Source organism: Fusarium tjaetaba, assembly GCF_013396195.1.
Source record: "Fusarium tjaetaba strain NRRL 66243 chromosome Unknown NRRL66243_c0000140, whole genome shotgun sequence".
NCBI classification, from domain to species: Eukaryota; Fungi; Ascomycota; class Sordariomycetes; order Hypocreales; family Nectriaceae; genus Fusarium; species Fusarium tjaetaba.
The window spans coordinates 116,318-137,480 of record NW_023501336.1 but is presented as its reverse complement, the minus strand read 5'-3'; the positions used below and the strand labels follow the sequence as shown (position 1 = coordinate 137,480).

General features: G+C 50.1%; 6 protein-coding genes across 6 annotated transcripts; 4 read left to right on the top strand and 2 right to left on the bottom strand.

Moving 5' to 3' along the window:
• Window positions 1–1,181: 1,181 nt before the first annotated feature.
• On the top strand, window positions 1,182–2,822 carry FTJAE_7105 (uncharacterized protein; the record flags this gene model as incomplete). Its single annotated transcript, XM_037353788.1, has 3 exons — window positions 1,182–1,252; window positions 1,372–1,758; window positions 1,808–2,822. 3 exons carry the CDS (start codon window positions 1,182–1,184, stop codon window positions 2,820–2,822), a joined length of 1,473 nt encoding a protein of 490 aa, XP_037205844.1.
• A 3,288-nt stretch (window positions 2,823–6,110) lies between these two features.
• FTJAE_7104 (uncharacterized protein) lies at window positions 6,111–7,603 on the top strand (the record flags this gene model as incomplete). Its single annotated transcript, XM_037353787.1, has 5 exons — window positions 6,111–6,360; window positions 6,428–6,658; window positions 6,750–6,823; window positions 6,873–7,042; window positions 7,102–7,603. The coding sequence occupies 5 exons, from the start codon at window positions 6,111–6,113 to the stop codon at window positions 7,601–7,603; spliced, it is 1,227 nt and encodes a 408-aa protein (XP_037205843.1).
• Window positions 7,604–9,861: 2,258 nt separating this feature from the next.
• FTJAE_7103 (uncharacterized protein) lies at window positions 9,862–13,515 on the top strand (the record flags this gene model as incomplete). Its single annotated transcript, XM_037353786.1, has 8 exons — window positions 9,862–9,897; window positions 10,260–10,272; window positions 10,323–11,863; window positions 11,919–12,446; window positions 12,495–12,585; window positions 12,641–12,957; window positions 13,003–13,258; window positions 13,316–13,515. The coding sequence occupies 8 exons, from the start codon at window positions 9,862–9,864 to the stop codon at window positions 13,513–13,515; spliced, it is 2,982 nt and encodes a 993-aa protein (XP_037205842.1).
• Window positions 13,516–13,987: 472 nt separating this feature from the next.
• Window positions 13,988–15,433, bottom strand: FTJAE_7102 (uncharacterized protein; the record flags this gene model as incomplete). Its single annotated transcript, XM_037353785.1, has 2 exons — window positions 13,988–15,146; window positions 15,210–15,433. 2 exons carry the CDS (start codon window positions 15,431–15,433, stop codon window positions 13,988–13,990), a joined length of 1,383 nt encoding a protein of 460 aa, XP_037205841.1.
• A 1,115-nt stretch (window positions 15,434–16,548) lies between these two features.
• On the bottom strand, window positions 16,549–19,458 carry FTJAE_7101 (inositol polyphosphate 5-phosphatase ocrl-1; the record flags this gene model as incomplete). Its single annotated transcript, XM_037353784.1, has 1 exon — window positions 16,549–19,458. One exon carries the CDS (start codon window positions 19,456–19,458, stop codon window positions 16,549–16,551), a length of 2,910 nt encoding a protein of 969 aa, XP_037205840.1.
• Window positions 19,459–20,037: 579 nt separating this feature from the next.
• FTJAE_7100 (Dcp1-like decapping protein) lies at window positions 20,038–20,697 on the top strand (the record flags this gene model as incomplete). The annotated part of the gene is made up of 1 exon (XM_037353783.1): window positions 20,038–20,697. One exon carries the CDS (start codon window positions 20,038–20,040, stop codon window positions 20,695–20,697), a length of 660 nt encoding a protein of 219 aa, XP_037205839.1.
• Window positions 20,698–21,163: the final 466 nt, after the last annotated feature.

Here is a 21,163-nt window from a genome sequence, read left to right as displayed (position 1 = left end):
TGGGATGAAAGCTGGGTTGAACCAAGAGGACAAAGCAACATGAGACACTACGATACTATTGAGGGGGGAAGAGAGATCAAGTCAGCTCACGAATAGGAACTGTTCCATCAATATCAGAACTCCTAATTCCCGTTTAGACCCGGTGATCAGGCGTGATGAGAATGGTAGATGTCACTTCAAACCTGCAGAGACCCCTGGACAGTTCCCCAGACCCAACAGCCGTGGCGCTCAATCTCAACAGACATGTCACATTTCTCTTCAACTTGTCTTGTCCAGTGTGGTATAGAATGTCATGCAGGTAAGACATGGAGTTCCGGCATCTGTTTCGGACGGAAATCTCAGATTTCGGAGGTCATCCCGACGGGTGCGAGTAACAGCTTCTACGACTTCAGATGAGAGATTAGAGATCAGACCATTTAGGAGAGAACAATAGGAAAACCATGGGAATGATACACATTGAAGAAGCTTGAACGAAGTCCAGGAGGCTGACATGCCCCCTGTGCGCGAACCCATGTCGAATATGGTCAGGATCTTACGGAGATCTGGCAGCAATATGCCGCATATATGATCTGTCTCATGCATAATTTAGGCTGCTGATTTCATGTTTGAGAACGGAAGGATCTAGCGGCATTCCAGAATATTCTTCCCGTAGATTGACACTGGTCTTTGAAGTCTCGACCCTGATGGTCTTCAACATCATGAATCAACCGCTTTCCTTACCACCACTTCCTCTGTGTTCCCCCATCAAATCCTTACTGAAAAGCTTGAACACGAACCCTAACTACCCATTCTTCTCTGAGCATTCCTAAACGAGTTAAATGGCGGTGTGCGCCAAAGGCTTGGTCTTCAGGCAACTTGTACCGACATCAACGTTGCACTCCCAACCATGGAACCATTCCAAGCTACCATGGAAGCACCTCAATACTGCCGTCGGTCAGATTAACATGTCGCAAACTCCGTTTGGAGAACAGTCCAAGTGGTGCAGACCGTTCGATCAAGTCACACTGCAGTCGCACCAGATGCCGTTACCCCTATTCGTACAACACCCAACCGCCTCACCAGTACCACAGAACCAGCAGGGGGCATAATTGGTTGGTCTACGAATATACCACCGCAGCTTTGACAGAACCTGCAGTGATATGTCTGCATATTCGCAGCACCCGTGTGAAGAGACGGCAAACATGCCATGCTCAACGTTTGATAAGAACTCCGAGTCTTGGAGTGCCTCCCGAGCCCGGCATAGCGATGCTGTGTAAGGGGATTTATATCTCTACTTAAGGAGCCCTGCGGCTTGCTAGGGGGTTGCGATGTCTCTTGATGAGGAGCTGGAGGATATACTCTGAATAACTGAACCTGATTCACTCTTTACAGTGGCTTTTACTGCACCATGGGTATGCTTCGCCTCTTTTTTGTTATCCTGGTCGCAGGGGCCTATGTTGCTGTGGCCCAGCAGCAGCCCTTTCATGCATCTAGAAATGCTGTTTTGTCGGTGGACATACTTCCCTCGCTTCCAGAGTCCTTCAATCCTATTCCAACCACGGTTTTGACTGTGGACTGTCTTTTCTGTTCTTCTACGGACGATGGGGAGGTCTCGTCTTCCACCTGGGTGGACACTACGATATATACGCAGATATTCAGCATTGGGACCGAGTTTCCCGTGCCATCTGCGCCGGCTGAGCCGTCAGGTATTGTGTCTGCAGAGGCATCTGGGACGGTAATCTGTGCGCCGCATTGTCAAACCCTTGTGACTGTTCCTTGGTATGATGCCTTCCATCTTCGATGTAGAAGCTATACTAACTATAGATAGGAAGAGTGGTGAATCAAAGATTGCTCCTCTTACTCCCGTCCCAGTGGCAACCTCATGCATCACGATATTCAACACCCCTATTCCCATTCCCCTTCCCACAACAGATATGTGGACTCCAATTGTACCCTCGCCTTCTCTATCAACATCAACGTCGTGCTCAACTACCGAGACGGATTTGTCTCCTTGGACATGGCATCTGCCTGGGCCTTCCCTATCGACCGAGCTGGCTTCGAGTGGGCTAGGAATACCTCCGTGGACATCAGAAGCAACGGAGGCCGCGACAGTTGTTACTGAATCGATCTCAGGTGCTACAGTAGTCTTACCTAGTGGCACAGAGATAACACCAACGTGGTCATTCGTGTCTGTTCAGACATCTCCAGCTACAGAGGCGTCAGTGTCGACATGGACATCAACGTCAACGCTGACAGAGGAGGTTCATGTCTCAGAACCATGTACTACAGAGATCACGGTTACAATGACCAAGACCTTCTACGAGACATGGGAGTCCAAGACACTTCAAGTAGCCACGTTATCTCGTACGATATCAACCACCATCGAAACAGTGATCGTGGAAGCGTATTCTACGTCGACAGGAGAGGTTGTGGTCGAAGGCACGAAGACGGAGTTGACAACCGTCGAGGCTGTCAGTTCGGGTGTAGACTGTTCGGAGGCTGGAAAGTGTTGCGCTGCTTGTTCAGCTACAGCTGAGTCTATCGGAGTTGAAACGACGACTTCAACTCTCGTGGGAACATACACGACTGTGGAGGAGTATGTGTCTTCTGCTGGGGGCTCTTGGGTGCCAGCCGAGTCTCCCTCTGGGACTGCAGTCGCCCCTGGCACGGAGGGCTCAACTGCCACAGCCTCGGACACACTTACAGAGACAACAACACTGTCTGGATCGTACGCTGAGTCGGAGACAGCCGGTCCAACGTCCGTTCAGACTGCGGGAGCCGCCCATGTGACGGCAGCTGTGGGAATAGGGGCTATTTTCGGTCTAATGGGTTTGTTGGCTTGATTCCGTCAAGCAACTGAGGAGCGGAGCATGGGAGGAGAACACGCCTGGATACTGAATCATGTTAATGGACTAGAGAGTTTGGCGCGTCAAACAGTTGATGGTTGCATAATGGGCTAGTGTTTTTTTGAGTGAGGACTGCTGATGTACCATGATAGTATTGGGATAGCAAACACAGAGTTAGGTCCACAGTCTTGTCTATCTTGACTCGGAGAGTCCGGGAAAGATCAGCCGATGGTGATGCAAGCGCTCAGAAGGACAAATGTGCAGTGCAGCGCTTCGTTATCAAAAGGTCCATTTTCGTCTAGACCCTGTCACTTTGTTTGCAAACTCGTCTAGACATGGCTGGCTGAGGAACCTCATGGCACCAGTTATATCTCGTCAGGCTTTGGCAGCAGACAATCATGACTAGAACGATACGTGGGGCATGGTTTGGAGGTTGTGCGGTAGTTGCGGTGGCTGGGATGGCCTCAAAGTGATCTCTATTATGCGAGCCAGCACATTTATTGTCTCGATGCACTAGAGTTGCAAATCACGCATGCCTGCATAATTCGGCAGTGTTGAATCAATGATATGAGGGCATTCTTTGCTTCTTCTCATTCTCCTTCGTGTCATTGTAAAGTATCCCACCATTGCCGCCGAGCCCACGTCGCCATATCCATCCTATTGATGCGAAAGGTCTATCAGGTATCTTTCAAGTACTTTGTCAAGCATCTGTATACACCCTAAGCCACGAGGACCAAGGTGTATCCTGGAGCCGGCAACCGGGTAGCTTCCCTGATGCAAGTGTTTGCCCCGGGGTCCCCGAATCGATTGATCAGAACCTCGAGACGAGCCCCCCCAGTTAGTTAAAAGATTTTGATGTCAAGAGAAATTAAGACCCATTTGTTCTAAGTCGGAGTTTTATCCGAAGTGGAGGAATGTGCCAAGGGATCAACGAGGCTTTCAAACCCGTCAGAAAGAGCAGGCATTAGAGGACAACTCAACGTACATTACCAGGGTTGAGTAGATAATATGCTTACCATGGGATCAGGAAATGTTCTGAGCCTTTCACTTCACGTACTTGCACAAAGGCCACCCCAGTCATGATCGGCCGACGAGTGACATAGTTCTGATATAAGGGCGCTTGATTAAGTAAACTCTACGCCAACACCAAAACGGGCGATTCTGGCACATGGCCACCACTGCCGACTCTAAACGCGCGAATTCAAATGGACATTATTTTATTGGTTTGCCCGATATTTTGGTGCCGACCGATAGCGAAGAGATCGATTGTGGGGGTAATGGTCATGAAAACCCGGAACAGGCGAACAGTAGCTTGACCAACAGCACAACTGGCGGCTGAGTCTCAATGCGTGCGTCGTACAACATAAGAAGATCGTGGGATGTCTGAGATGGAAAGAGAGAAGAAAGCTAAAAGGGACTGCTCACCGGGTTTCACTGTCGCATTCCCGGGCCAAGGCGGAACCTCTGCTCTGCCGTAGAGGAGGGATCTCACATTTGGCAATCGATACCGGTGAGAGGAAAAGAAAGGGCCAATGACAGTTTCTGACTCCTACGCCTGTTCGAGTTGGGGTTACAGTTGACCAAGACAGTGCAAATTGATGGCATCTGTGTTGAACAGCGATCAACCATAATGAGCTAGTTCTCTGACATTAGCTCCTTTAGCTACTAACAGAATAAGACTAACAACCTGGCGAGGTGATCATGCACGCCATAGTTACAGACGAACTAACGGACCATTCTTCCTAGCGAACAATAGCCTCGACAGGGACACCCCTGAGTGCGGAAGAATTGCCGTCTCGTCATTGTTTGTTGAGCGGTTAGGTCAAGAAGCCTAATCCCAGAGCACACAGTGTATTGTCGAAAGTAGGAAGCTCGATAAGTCAGGACCAGGCTGCGGAACTGGACAGTTGAAGGTGTTAGGGGCCGGGGAGCAGAGGCGCTGCAATGATCATTGGTCCGGATGTGAAGCTGCATTTACGAGCGTGCGGTTGCGCAATGCAGACAATACAGTGATGATATATTGATGTTTTAATGTGAATTGGAGAAAGGCTTTAGTTTGTGGCTGTCGCGGCTGTGAGTTTTAAGCCGGGAACCTCAAAACCCGCCCCCTAAATCTCTATACACGGCTTCTAGGAGATTGAAAGGAGTGTTACCAAGATGTAACTATTATTATTTCCCTTGTTAATAATGAGCAAGTTTACTTAAGAGATTTGACTCTGCAAGATTGACTCTGGACTCCATGTCCAACGCCCATCAAGATCTCAGTAACCCCTGATGTCACTGACATGACAAGATCTCGTCACCACGCTGCCATGCCACGGTAAGGCGTAGGATGATCACACACACGGTGGATCGTTATCTCGGCATGTATTTACGGTTACTAACGACAAACTATTCTGGCCGGGGGTGATCCAGGTACCCGCGACACATCTTAGCGCTCGCTAACAAGGCCCGGAAGTTTGATGTCGTGCAGCCGAGGGCCAGGACTAAGATCACTAGTTTGATATGGATCAGCCTTGTTTCTGATGATGTTTGTCCGATGAGTATTAGCGAGAACTAGTCGAGGAACGTTGTGGAAATGACAGCTTCCCGCTTAATTGCCGAGATGATTTGTGTTCTGACGTGAGATCTTTCGGGGGAGGATATGAAGATCCAAAGAGCCTCTTCGCAGCGTCAGAGCTCGGCTGAAGATATTTCTGAGCACCATCGTGGCTGAAATTGAACGATCTTTTGCCAACTCAGAGATACTAGGCCTCGCAGAAGGTGCCATCCCAGCGCATCACCACCCCCTTTCAGCAGCCGCCATGCCTCCATAAGGCAATCTTCTCGTCACAGCGGCCCCACGACTCGCCCAACCAACACTGGCGATGTCAGAGATAACAGGGAAGTATCGACTTTGGCCAACAGAAAGATGGGATACAAGCCGTGTACTTGTCTCTCGAGACTGGCCTCCACAACTCGATGCAGTGTGACAACTCACGAGTGTACTCCGGGGAGACTTCCGGAGAACAAACACTCTGAAAAAAGTGCACAAGTTTGCTTTCTTGGCGGCTATTCAGTCTGAGAGAGATGGAATGGGCCTCGTGAATCGTGGGACGTGGGATATGCTGTCCTCAAAGTCGGCCTGCCAGGAGAGGAGTTGAGTTGAGGATACAAATAGTCCGCTCTGTTATCTCGAAAAGTGAAGTTATACTCGACGAAAATCGAGAGAACTCGAGAAGTTTACACCAAAATTCTATCTATCTTCTACCCTTAACTAGTAAATTCTTTGTTTTATACCCAGCAATGGCTACTCTCAGGGGCACCACTCAGGACTATGCAACTGCCATCCAGCCCTCTGAAAACGATGGCGTTCTTGATGTAAACTCTGAACTCCTCAGGGAATCACCTATCAAGAATTCCAACTCCTCCAACGCCGCACTGACTGGTCCCCTAGTCTGGTCCGGAGCAGACTATCAGGGGGACCAAGCTTACACTCTCCGTCTTAGCGGCGAGGAAGCTAAAGAAGTCGACAGCGCCCTCGCTAGTTTCAAAAGTTAGATCTCCTACTACTACGTATGACTCGGGAAATTAAATGTTTGCTAACGGGTGAAACTAACTAGCTCTTGGGCTCGACGGCGACGAAGTCTCCCCTGATAACTTCCCTCTCCCAAACCTGTCTCGTCGTCTGCGTGCGAGCGCCGAGACTCTTCATCTCGGAAGAGGCTTTGTTGTCATTCGTGGCATCGATGGCGAGAAATACTCTGTCGAAGATAGTGTTACTATCTTCTTGGGTGTAGCTGGCTACATTGCTGATAAACGCGGGCTCCAAGACCGCAAGGGTAACATGCTATGTACGTTTCCGGAAATCCAAACCTTCAACAAACTCCCAAGTCCCTTCGCTTCTATTATTCAAGAACCATCGGCTTTATCTAACGTTTTCAGCTCATGTAACCGACTCTAAGCAATGGAAGACTCCTGCCGACGCGCGTCATGGTATTCATACCAATGGGTCTCTGGTATGTTACATCAACTCCACGAAGATAATACCCTACTTACTAGTTCCAGCCGTTCCACACTGACATGGGATGTGACATCCTATCCCTTCAAGTTCGAGACAGCGCCAACAAGGGAGGATATACCTATCTCAGTTCAGCCTGGACTGTCTTCAACGACCTGCTCAACCGCGAGCCAGAAGTCGTCAAGACACTCCTGACTCCCAACTGGCCTGTCCAGCTGTAAGACAACTACACCCCCTACCCAGAGTGAAACACAACTAACAAATTGTTTCAAATAGATCGGGCCGTAAGGCTTCATACTATCTCGCTCCTGTCTTGACATTCCACGATGGCAAACTCCTCGCGAGCCTCGACCCGCATCGCCTCGGGCCGCACCCGAGCATGACGAACTCGAACATTCCCTCTCTTTCAGAGACTCAAATCCATGCCCTTGAAGCTGTCTCAGAGGCTGCTTCTCGTGTTGAGTTGCAGCTAAAGCTTGAGACTGGAGATCTCCTGTTCTTCAACAACCTCGCCCTCGTCCACCGCCGAGACGCCTACACTGACGACGATAACTCGTCTCGTCATATGGTTAGACTCTGGCTCCGTAACCAGAAATATGGATGGGCAATTCCTAAGGGTATGCTTCCTCCTTGGGAGGCTGCCTATGGGGAGAACCGCAAGATCAAGGCTAGACACTACCCTATTGTGCCCATGGTGGAATACCCTGTACAGAAGTACAATACCAGCTCTGCAGCCTTTATGATCGAGGACTCTGAGACTTCAGATGAGGAGCAATGATTCTCAGACAACTCCACGCTTTTTGATTTTGTCTCTGCTCTGAGACCCCCAGTCATTTCCGAGTCATGTCCTGTTTTAGTTTATCAAGAGTTTTGAGAGTCTATCTACTGTCGTTTCCTTAGGAATAGCCTACTATAGGTCACTATGCAGGACTATATACCAGCTATTAGTCGCTCATTGGAGAATACAACCAACAACCAACATCCTGCAATACTGTTATCTCGAGAGATCATGTCACGTGTCGGTGTCATGTGAGAATTGGAGATAAAAACCCTCTGTTGGTTGTTCCCCTTCCAACTCTCTTTTACATTCCTGTCTTTTGCTTCTCTGTCTCTTTATACGTTCTCGTATTCATCTTTAGATCTTTATTTCTGTTTAAGACAATCGTTGGCGGAACGCTCCTCCCGCCGTACCAAGGCATGCTCCCATCTACCACTATATAATCAAACGCCTATGGAATGACACGGCACGACGACACCAGAGCAGGCAGGAGATTATCCCCTATGGCGTCCTTTCACTATGACGCCAATATCGTATCACTACCCTTGTACTTGTGTCAGCTGAACTACAGTCCCTAATAAACCTACCCGGAAACTATTGAGCGTTGCAACTTCAACCGTTCCCTTAGGCGAACGATAAATTATCTCGATGAATAGAATGGACTGAAACCAGAATCGACGCCGCTCGGCAAACCAAACCAACTAAAGAAGTGATATGCGCGGGAATGGCTTGGAGTTTATATTAGCCCCAAGCTAGTCGTTATCCCTGTGTGAGAACAGACGGTAAGATCATTTCCTTTCTCTCGCTGAAATCTGACAATTGAAAAGTGAAGCCTCTAGGTCACACCAGCAGAAGCAAATCTCACGATCCTTTCCACTTTGGAGAGGAACCCGACTCTTTGCGAGATTACAAGGTTCCTTTTCAGTATCCTCCTCGTCTCGGCCTTCATCTCCATCAACTGCCGAAGTGAATCACAAACATGACCTTTTCCAGTCCTGCAGATCTCGACTCCTATACACATATGTGACATCGTGGATATCGTCGACTGGAAACAGCCGGTTGCGGGCCGTGCTGACGTTCTGGTTCGATGTCTCGGCACAATCTCTCGAGATTGACGATCCTACTGGCCCCTGTTATGTCCTGGGATATTTCAATACCCGTGTCTCAGACATTCGATCACGCCCTTTAATTATCCACTTTCGCGTTGTTTGAATTTCTCCGGTCACGAACTTGCTGTTGATCGTCGAGCTGTCAAATTTTCTACCCCATAATATGTCTCAGCTCCTTCACGTGAGAGTTTGGACCTTGTCGTACTCTGAAAATGGAGCCCCCACGAACGGAGGGTTTGTTTGGGTGGCTCTTGGGATGTGATTATGTTTGATATTGTTCTTGAAACCCCCAATTGCCTTTTGTATTCCACGAATGTGGCTTTACTCTCATCTTGCACCTACAGGCACACACCCAATGCCATTGAAACTTCTGTAGTGGCTGACAAGACTAGCTTGCTCGTATAGTATGACGTTGATCCATCTCTGGAGAAGACTATTTCGAATAGCCTCCTGTCACAATCCATGCCATGACCTCTCGGCACGGGTAATGCGTAGTGCGTGCCAGATGAACCCACAGCATGTACCAATTGACCACTCAGGTTGACCGGCGAGGACAGAAGACGAGCTTTATGGGTCCCTAGAGACCCCTTGCCGTGTCTCTGATTGGCTGAACATTTTGGACAGGGATATCGGTACAATCCAATCCTTACTAGGGACGATCAATCCTCGCTGCAAATCTCGACGCTTGAACCATAACCCACATGAGTTGGTCTAAACACCAGAAGACATGAGTTTTGTAAGACCTCACATTTGTGAGAAGAAAGTGGTGGAATTTATACAGATTTGTTGTGATCTTGGATTGTTGCTCAAGATGATAAGCTGCAGCTGCGAGCAAGGATTATCTCAAGGATGTCTCACACAACGGCCAGGGACTGGTAGACGTCGACGCCCCTGCATCCCCCCTTCAGACCAGGTTTCGAGGGCAACGAGTGGATGATTCCAGGGCACGTTCCCTCAGGGAGGCTACAATCTTGCCTCCTGCGTTGTCACTTCACCACTTCTACTGAGCTGTCGTGTGACTCGAGTTTGTGCTTCACAAGCCAGCGGCATCCCCAATATCGGGCATATCGGTAAAGAACGTGCATGCACTCGACAGCTTTGCCTGCACGGGACCTTGCGCTTCATGGGTCTTGGGACCCAGGTGCCAGAATGGAGCTTTTCACTCGTCCAGCTGATGAGATCCACGTAAGTAAGAGAGGATGAAGATGAACGAACCAGACTCCACCAGCTCAGCTCAGCTGTCGGGCCTCAATTCGTGTAACGTTTTGAAATAAGGATGCCTACCAGCTTCGGCAATTTTGCTCACCAGGAACAACGCCTAAAGGCACCCCTGTGAGAATTGTGCAGTAGGCCCTGTTGGTGGGTGTCGGTTCGATGCTGTGTAACTGAAAGGACCCCGTTTCCAAGCCATGAATTCATTTTACCCTGTCTAAATATTTTGGGTACTTTCTTCTAACAGGTCGATCCAGACAACTCGGAAGCGGCAGAATACGGGCACGGGCGCTGGGCCGAAACCAAAACGTCACTGCTTAAGCTTGAACCAACAGCGATTTGATAGTGGTAAGTGTTGGTTCGACAGTGGCACTGACACAGTTCTAACGGTTATGCAGATAATGAAGATCGTGTGTCGGGGGCAGTGTCCAAGCCTGGATGTGCTAAGCGGCAGGATCCAAGCTCTTCGTCGCAGTCCAGCGTATCGCCAGACTTTGCTCAGCAACCTGGACACCCCAGGTCAGACAATGCTACTTCTAGTGGCACTTGCACAGGGGGCGTGTATCCTCGTGGGAGTGTCGGTGCTGTCAATGTTCAGGGCTTGGGGAGTCCTCCTCAGGATCTTCCATCACCCGAATGCTCTCTCTCAACATCATCTGAACAAGCAAATCCACGCCATGGAAGTCACGCTACCCCTCTGCATCCGACAATCTCATCCGGACACGGATTAAGCCCCGAGAGTTCAGCTTCGGACTCCGATTGCAGCTCCAGTCCCAGCTCTAGCGAGTCTTCGGGTCCTGCTTCTGGACAACCTTCGAGTCAGACACTCCGGAGCCAGCCCCCACCAGAAGTATCTTCTCTGAACAAAGGTACATGTCCTGTTACTTGTTCAAATGAAGAAGCTTCTCGTTCAGTCAATGGCAGCCAGTTAATCTCTCCACCTGGTGACGATGCGGGTCACCTACGGACGGACAGGACAGTGCTAGAGCTAGACTTGCCCTTGAGGAGGGGTGCGGAAGATGTACCTGGCTCTTCAGTCTCTCCGGATACGCTGGGAGACTCCCCGAGTCAAGAAGTCCAAGCTCAGGTTGACCTCGGTCGAAACTCTGATGATGACGACGACTCAGATCACTCAGACACCCTTGACCAGTTAGAGACTGATTTCAATGATTTGCTGTCTCTCAACCCTGGAAGGCCCACCACTGGCTCGCTCTCAAGAGACGAGGCCATTGCTAGCAGACTTCAAGAAAGGGATTCTGATCTTGAAGTCTGGGAGGCTGCTGAAGGTGTCCCTGCGCCTGATACAGGTCATGATAACATTAGCCGCCCAGGAACCCGCCCGACTGGCATCCGACGCGCCCTCGCTACTGCGCACTCCCCCGAACCCAATCGTCCCTCTGAAACAAGCGATGAAGACGATACCGAAAGCGTTGATGACACATGTAACGGTTTCAGTGGGAGCAACGGAGTAGATGATGATGAACGGATTGTCCAACTAGAAGATCGAGAAGAAGTTAATGAAGAGTCTGATGCAGGCAATGATCTTCTTGGACAATTAGACGAAATTGTAGCCGATCACTCAGATTCGGACTGCTGCGAGACACATGCTCATCCCCTGGGCACTCTGTCCTCTTCAGACAGCAATGATTCAGATGAAGAGGGCAGACCCCAGAATGAGTCATCCGACGACGAGGAGGTATCGGAAGAAGAGATTGGGTATATCTCGGACGCTCGCGACACTAATGTTGAAATCGAAGACGAAACAAGGTCGGCTAACTTGAATATTCCATCATCTTCGACAAACAGCATCGTTTCCCCAAGTGAAACAACTAGCTCTGGAAAACTTCCCCTCGCACTCGACACACTCGATAAACGTGAGGTTGTAAAGATCACACGAGAGCTCGGCGCTTGTGTTCGTTGTCGGTTCCAAAAAATCAAAGTACATACGCATTCCCTCTGTCCCTTAATTGTTCACACTAACATGGAATGAACAGTGCATTATAGACGAGCAGAACCCAGAAGGACAATGCAAAACGTGCAAGAACTTCTCCAAGACGTCGCTAAAGACAATACACCGCGTTCCATGCTTGCGACTCCGAATTGCCGACGTCATTCTTTATCGAAGCGGCGGGCTCAAACTCACGAAACGATGGGAGGGCATCGAAATGCGAGATATTGGGGATCGACTCGATACGGTTGCTGTCACGATTGAAGTATCACAGAATCTTTGTGATAAACCTCTTCGAATGAACGTTGTGCGATTCAGACCCATTGACGGGGACGTGACTGCCCGATATTGGACTGATGGCCTTCTCGGGAAGGAGACGTTCAAGAAGAAGGAACTGGCCAACTACTGCCTTGAAAATATCTACGACACGGCCGAAAGCGTGCGACAATACACAATCGACAATTGTCTTCCAGCTTTCTATCACACCATCCAAGAGGAGAGTGAATCAGAAGCTAGAGAAGAGCCCATTATCAGAACGTACCTCACGGCCATGGCTCGCTACCTGGACCTTCACGTACGTCAATCCAGTCCCGACACGAGCCTTACGCTGACACCCTCGCAGAACGAATATAAATCCAGCGGGAGCCTCTCTAAAAACGATGAAAAAGAGCTTCAGATATTCGGCAATCTTTTTATTCTCTGGTGCGCCATCCGTAAGCGCTCCCCTTCACCCCAGCTCCAATTGCGTCCCACTCTAATCCCGCCCAGAACACACTGTAGGGTCCCTCTACATCGAAGGCAAGGAGACTCTAGGCATGCTCCCCGAAACCGAAGACAAATCCTACCCTCTTTACGGCAAAGTGTCTGTCCCTCGCATGGTAGTCGCCCAATTCGACACCCTCAATTACAATGAGGTCCTCGAACGGTACAAGGAGAAGCTTCTACGCGACATCGATTGGCTGTTCAGCCAGGACAAGAATCGATGGTGGTTCACAATCTACCTCGTCGTCTTTATACTCCTGCGCGAAGCGAGTCGTATGACAGCAGATCGGTACCGACATGCGAGAGCTAACTATGGATCAAGGGTATGGCTCCCCCAACCCTCAAAGGACGTAACTAACACGTAACAGTTGCGATACTCGATTCCAGACTTTGTCGAGGGGCTTCATGTCAGCTGCAACAATATACTCATCCACTGGCATTACTACAACTACGACCAGTGGCCGACTACTCGGTCGTCGGGGCTCGCCAATGGCGTAGCAAAAAATGACCACTTTGAGACTCTGGCACCCAAGGATCGGCACCTTGTCAAACAGAATCTCAAGGACCCAGCGGTAAAGAAGCATCTTCTAGTATGGAAGCAATACAAGAGTGATAATGGAAAAGGTCTGCGATGGCCAAAAACCCTACCATGTAGCATATTAGTGCTAACCGACCGTGCAGTTCCAAAGATTACTCTCCAACACGACACCGGATCCATTCGCTACACAGGAGAACAAAACAAGTACGATTGGGATCATCCTTTGTATTGGGTATCGCAAATGTTTGAGATAAATTGGTGCCCGCATCCGACGTATACGAGAGAACCAGAACCTAAATCAACGTTCATGTCTATCACGGCCGCTGTCGCCGCGGCCGGCTAAGCATGAAGCCAACCGAACACTCGACGAGAACATACGATACGAGGCTTGAGTCAACCAAATAACGACCGATACGAATCTTTTGCTACATGAATTTTAGTATTACCAGCAGTCAAAGAGCTTGCAATGGTGGAAGAGTTGGAAAAACGGTACAACGCCCAGGAGTGATAGACACATGAGGGCTCGAACAAACATACACGGAGACAACAATAGAGTATTCTAAGCAGCTTTTATTCTATGCAAGCGATACGCTGATCTATGCCTAGATCCAATCGGAAACCCGCTGACTCTAAGCCTCTCCTCTGTTTCCTGTAGTTATCGCTGCTTCTCGCTGTGCTTCCTGATGCTCCCGTGGTCCAAACTCAAAACAAAAATCTGGTGCCATCTACGTGTGGTCAAGATCTCATAAATCTGTGTCGGTGTCTTGTGATGTCCTATTCTGTCCCCCGAACCAACCAAAAGGTTCCCACCATCTTTACCAAGACATTCTTTGTGATGAGTGAAACTGAATTGGGCTTCTCTTCTTTGGGATAGGAGGCATTCCCCAGTTGTCCTCCAGGTCATCCCAGCCCTCGTCGACATGAGTCGCGTAGCGCAGGGAACTTCCGAGGCCTTTGGTTCGGAGTCGAAGCGGTGAGTTGGCAGGATAGGTGTAGATGGCCTCCTTTCTCTGGTCCTTGGCATGATCGATCTCCATGATATTGGCAGTCAGGAAATCACAGAAGTGAGCGGCGTCATCGATGCGAAGCTTCAGCTCCAGGAGATGTTCAGCGGTGACACAAGGGTAAAGTCCCAAGTTAATCAGATTATACCGCTTGACGGCCGCCTCGTGCGTATCCTGATCTTTGAGTCGTTGGCGGAGGGGTCTGGGTGCACGAGTGTTATAAAACACACACCAGACCGCAAAGGCCTTATCAAAGAACTTTTTATACTGGTCAGCCCAAGTAGGAGGAGTGTCAAAAAGGGTGCTGGGTCGTCTATACATAGGAACGTGAAGGTTGTTGGGCCCGACGGGTTGGTCTTCAACTTCCCCGACAGAGTTGGCGTCTGCCTCCCCGTCTTCCTGAGTCGCTGTCTCGTGACTCTCAGCAGCCTGGCTAGGGTTGTCAGCGTTGTTGGGAGAGCCAGCCACTCCGTTGTTGTAAGGAGCACCCGGGGTGTTCGTCAGCCATTCTGATTCTGGGCTGTTGCCCTCTGGGTTATCACCTGTGTTGGTGCCCTCTGAATCGGTGCCCTCGGTATTGACACTTGACGAGGGTTCAACGTCCATGGGTTGACCCAAGGACTGACCATTCCCTTCTTCGCTGCTTCCGGGATCATTTGTAAGAAACTGGTTGGTAGTTCCCGAACTCTCCGCTGTCGTGGTGTCAACGGGAGAAGCCTGAGCAGGAGCGGAGGCGCTAGACAAAGCGGCAGCCAGAACCTTCATATGGTGATTGAAGTTCTCATCCACGGCGGCCTCAGCATCGGATAGGTTGGTGTTTCCGGCGTTCTCTTCAGATCCAGTGTCGCCTTGCGAGTCAGCGGCGTCTTCCTCCTCCACGGCTTTAGCGCTTGCTGCAGCTTGCGCCTCCCACGGGTCCTCGCCATCACTCTCTCGATCTTGGCCAGACTCGTGCTCAGTGGTGGCTTCACTATCACCGTCCGAGCCATGCTCCCATGAGTCAGAGCCAGCTTCATCACCATCAGTGTCCTACTCCGATGAGATGTCGCGGAGACTCTCAGCCTCCTCAGGAGTTTCCGGAGGCAAATGGACGAAAGAAGCATACAAGCATACATCCTTGGACGAAGCAAACACGATAACGCGATTTCGGAGAGTGACAAGAAAGTCAAGCTGCTTGAAACCATCCCTGACGGCCTTTTTTCGCACAGGCTCAGGCATCTTGGCCGTGTGATGAAATCGCAAACCCCATAGCGACATGATGAACAGCAGATCACAGATAGGGCTGAGTGTGTCTGGAGCAAGGTTAAACACTTCTCGTTGAGCAAGAGGAGAGCACACACACCTGATGAACTGCAGAAGCGGCGGCGACGAGGGAGCCGCAACTCAGATCTTGAAAAAGCAATACGTTCAAAAATATAGAGAACAAAACTATGCTCTAGCTGATGTTTTTGGTGTTATTTTTTGGGTTTTATGAAGAGACAGGAAAAAGCGAAGTGGAGGTGGGATGTGGGATGTGAGGAGAGGGTTTATGTGGGAGCGAAGTTGCAAACGGGATGCAAGATAGAGATTACGTTTACAACCCCGCGGAGCAACAAAAAGGCAGAAGCACTGGTTCGTAAGCTATCGATAAGATGCAGATGACTGCAAGCCCAGAAGTGGTCACGGGAGTCAGCAAACACTTATTGGAAGCGAGTTACTGGGCACCGGGGAAAGAGTAGATGAGTTCCTGAATGTGATGCCAACGCCAGTGACAAACGGCAAACCAGAATGTAAAACGACATCACAAACGAAGAGGAGAACTTCTATTGTCTACAGAGCATGTTCTTTGGGGCTATAGAGGCACAATGGCACGCTTGGGGGGGTTGGTGCTGCTGGAGGGGGAACATGGCAGTGCCGTAGCGGGAGTGGGAGCAATGGCCTGGAGCAGCCACTTCGTCTTTTTCGCCTCAACAGTCACTAAATCTTTCCAATTTCTAGAAAAACAATGAAAGGAACATGGGTTCACTTCTGTAATGCCATATTAGTCTTAGCAGTCGTAGTATTTGGTGCTGATATCTGGGTCGAAAGGAGCAGTGCATTGCCTCGTTGCTGTTCTGCCAGTGGGGAAGAAACTGCAGCAAAAGCAGCTAGAATCTGCACTGCAAAGAGCCTGAAGACTGCATTTCAACTGTACAATGTCCCTTAATCTTTGTTGTTCACACGTCCAACTACATTACTGTTCAAGCCACATCCTCTAATCCCTTTGTTGTATCCCTGTTCACTCCCTAAAGAATACATCGAAACAAAGCTAAGCTGGTATAATACTCAAAAAGACCAAAGACCAGATATACTAACCCTCAGACGCTCCACGATATCTTGCGATTCCTCCGCTTCTAGCTTCCCTCGTCCCGCCGTAGGAACATCTCCACGACAGTCCGCGCTCGATCCCTCGACCCCTTTTCCTTTTCGTCTACACGACAGACCAGAGGCCCTACTATCTCGGCATATCTACGTTCACGCATCTTGCGCTTCTTGGTATCCTCGTCCTCTGCGTTGCCGCGGCGGAAGCTCAGACGGCGGGAGAGACCACCTTTGGGTTCGTTTGTCACGGAGGTGAGCTCTGATGCTGCGCGGGAGAGAGTTGCTGTGAGGAAGACGAATGCAATGTTATGGTTTGGTGCTGATGAGAGGATATCCAGGATCTGTGTCTTGGTGTCGGACCAGGCGGTCATTGGTAAGGATGTCACGTTGGGTAATGATGTTGAGATCTTGGCCCAGAGTTGAGTCGGGATCAGACCGTCCGTGAGAGATTCGAGGAAGAGTAACAGAATGGATGAGACGGCTTCTAACTTGAACGACGCAGGCCATTCCAATGGGAGCGCATCAAGAAGAGAACCATCATTGTCCAGGGCAGACACAAGCTTGACCTTTGCATCCTGCATATCCGCCTCTCCAACCCTCCACGTCGAAGCCTCAAGGGGCCATCCAGGATCCCGCGGCAGCACTTCCTCCTCAAGCATCGTTGCTTCAGCCAGACTTCGTTCAACAAGCGTCTGTACCACCTCAGTGAGCTTGAAGAGCTCCTTGGGCGCTGAGCAATGGATATCCGAGTCGTAAGCAATCGCCCCCTTGATACCCGACTTCTCGACAAACTTTCTGATACCGCCGTCAGGGATTCTTATCAACTCTGCGATAGAGCGCCCTACGCAAGACGGTTGCCAGATTCCGCGCACGGGAATGAAATGGTCCCGACCGTCCTCTATGCGAAGAACCAGGACCTCTTCGACCTTGGCGCGCGCTTCGTTCAATGCCCGGATGTGAGAAATGGCCGATACTTGGAGCTCTAGTAACACCAATGCTGTTTCTCCTGGATCAAGTGTAACTGTTTTACCCAATAGCTCTTGAGACTCTTCATCTGCTGACAAGAATGTGGTCTTCAGCCATACAGGGATAGCATCATCACCGTCTTCTGTCGTCGGCTTCGTCACAAACGAGAATGTCGCGGGAACGCTACCAGTATTTGCAACTGTCAGATGCCGAATCTGCTTTTCGAGGGGTGTAACCTCTCCAAAATCGACGATATTCTCTTCATTGCCATCGCTGCCTTCCACGACAACCGTAATGCCTGGTCGGCCTTCATTCTCAGCTCTGTCTAGTTCTCGCGCCACTTCTGCGTGGATCTTGGCCTTGAGCTCCGGTACAACAGCATCGTAGTCGAGCGTAAAGATCGAAGTGATGGGCTTGTGATCAGACGATGTGATGCGTTGGTGCGAGGCGTATATCTCCAAGTGTATGCGGTCACGGAAGCCCTCCTTTGTAACAAGCTCCTCAGCTTCAGGGTCATCATTATCCTCGTACTCATCGTATCCCAAAGTGTCAGTTGATGACATTGGATCCTCTCCGTCAGCGTCGGGGTCATAACTAAACAGCACGTCCTCGTCCTCCTCGAGCCCCCTGGACTTCATCTCTGCATCTTTCTTCTTCGCCTCTTCCTCATCTTTAATCTTTGTTTCATAATCTTGTTTATCTTTTCGTGTTCTAAATAAGATACGGTCACACCAGCTTGGAGCTCGTTGCTTCTCACTTGAGTCAAAGAGGCCAACTGTACCAATATCGTATTTGTATGTTGGTAGAAAGGTGATTGACCCTTCTTGCCAGCCATCGTGGAAAGCTTTCCGTTGCTTGATTACCCTCCGTAATTGATCATGCGGTAGCAGTGAATCGATGGTGGCCTGCAGAGAAGCGGGATCCTGGCTTGGATCTTCGGGGAAATCGTCAGGGTCTGGTAGATCGTCTGCAGTATCAAAGCTCTCTTCCCGTGAATGTAGTGACACTCTTGTAGAAGACTCATCATCGCTGTCAGAACCCTTCATGACAATAACACCTCGCTCGTCGAGAGGCTTCGAGTCCTCGTCTGCACCATATTCACCTCTAGCATGCAGCGTGAGCAGTCGTCGGATATCGTCGCCAGGTAGTCCATCTAGTCGAAAGTTCAAGTCTCCGAACCAGAATGCCAGATCTTCATCTCCAATCTTTTCGCCGTCATCTTCCTCAACGCCCGAGTGAACGATCGGGTCGAATTGAGTGCGTGAGAGAACCTGGCTGACATCCCAACATCGCCGGTCCAAATACGAAGAGCCAGCACCACTAGCCAAGTGGCTATTTATAAAAACCATGCGAGTTGTCTCGCCAAGCAGCAATCGCGTCGTCACGGCCCCCTTGTTTCCAAAATAGCCTAGCAGGCCCGTACCAACTTGTTTAGTACTGACGTTGCTAATAGTTGATGCAATTTCTGGAGAAGCATAGACCAGCAACAACAAGCCAGTCATTTGTTCCGCAGTGATAAGTTCGTATCCTTTAGGCAATGCTGCTTCCAATGCCGCTTTCCATTTGTCCATAACACTTGTGTCCGTATATACTGCTCGATTCATATACTCCTTGGTCGTGTTGAGGTCTACTATTTCCTGAAGTCCCAGCACATAAAGACCAATATCACCCCCGGCAGTCAAATGCGGCTTCGACCTGCCAGTGTCCGTGTCATCCGTCTCCACGGCACTATTTTGTGAGAGATTCAGTGACGTCAATTGCTGATCCAAGCCTTCGCCGTGTGTGAACCAGGTCGCGAGGTCTTTATCGGTACCCGTGCACGCAGCAACGTTCCACGTCCCGATCTTGACCTTTAGGCTATGTGGACGCACGAACTCGGATCGTCGGGCATGAACAGCTTTAGCTAGAGACTGAGGCGTCGTCGAGGTGGGATCCCCCAGTTCAGAACCAGGGGACTGGTCATTTTCGTCGGCCATGGACGCCGTTACTACAGTATTTGACGAGAGAGACGAGTTATATACACGGCGCCGTCTCGAGATATCGCGGGGAGGTCGATTTGTAGTTCTCTAGATCATGACTTCGAACAACCTAGCTCTACCGTAGGCGCAAGGCAAGGCAAGGCAGGGGATGTTTGGGTCGTGTGAGCACCAAAAGAATGTTGAGCTAATTAGAGAAAGGGATAAAAAGGGAGATAGACCTCAGCTTTAAACGTATGACGTCGAGCTGCACGGCTGCCGTAGTCTAATGTTAAAATGGTGGTGTAGGAACCTACCTAGGGTCCAGCTCAGCGCCCCGCGGCAGCGTCATCTTGCGCCTTATCGATAAGCCCAGCAGCGCCCAAGCATGCGCACTCGTGCCTCTCGTAGAGTAAACTTCAATCTCCATACCACAACCAACTGTCGATCACACGATCATCTTCTGGGGTCTTGATATCATACGTACATGGCCCATCAGTCTTGATCTATCATTTGTGACAAGGCTACCCGTATTTCCAACTAGCGATCACGTCTCCACATACACATCGTGCCCATCATCAAACAACAACAATAATCATCATGAGCCGACAAACACCACGAAAGGCTCGCCATAGCCGTCAGCCGTCAAACCGTATCCCCGCCGTTTCCGATTATGAATCCGATGCCGCTGCTATACATGCCGATTATGCGCCGCCACCTCCACGCACTAATACTGAGCTTAATCTCTCTGTCCTCCAACGTTACCTCCCCTCCATCCACACCATCCTCAGTATAGCCGCCAACGCTGTCATCTACACATTCAACAGCGCTTCAGAAAGCTGGGAGAAGTCGGGAGTCGAAGGCACTATGTTTGTCTGCGCGCAGAGTCCGCTCCCTGAGGACCCAGGTCAGCGAGCACGAGCTTGCGTGTTTGTTCTCAACAGACGGGGACTTGACAACGTGATCGTGGACCTCTCACGGGTCACACATGCAGAGGTGTCTGGGGAGCTTGTCATTATGAAGGTTGAGGGCGAATGGCAGGAGGGTGACAAGGTACTGGGAGTGTGGATTCACAACGATAAGGACGAAACACGAGAAGTAAACGCTGCCATCATTCAGGAAGCTTGGAAGATTGCACGGTCGGCGGGTCCAGTTGAACCACAAGGTCCCGAGGCTGGTCCAGCTATGCAGGCTATGGGTAAGAGGCTGAGTCTGAGTGATCTGTTCGGATCAGGAAATGGTCTCAATATTGGACACTAGGTGTCGTCCAAGGTGCATCAAAAGTCTGAGGCTGAGGAATCGAAGAGCGAGAGATCTAAGGAGTCAAGAAGATCTGAGGTCTCGACGAGGTCTGGGGAATCCAAGAAGTCTAAGATCTCAACAAGATCTGATGTTTCACTCAGATCGGGGGGGTCAACGGTGTCGAGAAGGTTCGAAAAGCGCGGGAAGCCATTTAAGCTTATGAAGGTAAAGGCACCTGAGGACTCCGATACAGAAAGCGAAGCTGGGAAGTCAGAGTCAGGAGAGTTGGAGCGGGTGCAGTCGGTTTATCATATTCCAGAATCTGAGAAGTCGGAGTCTCCGGGGTCGGAGTCCGAAGTTGACACCGAGTACGAAGTTGATGCAGAGTAGAGCTCCCACAATATCAGTTGGTTTTCGGTCTCAGGAGTATGGGGATGTAACCAACCGCTTCAGCTTCAGCGTTTACATGGACACGGGCTAGAGC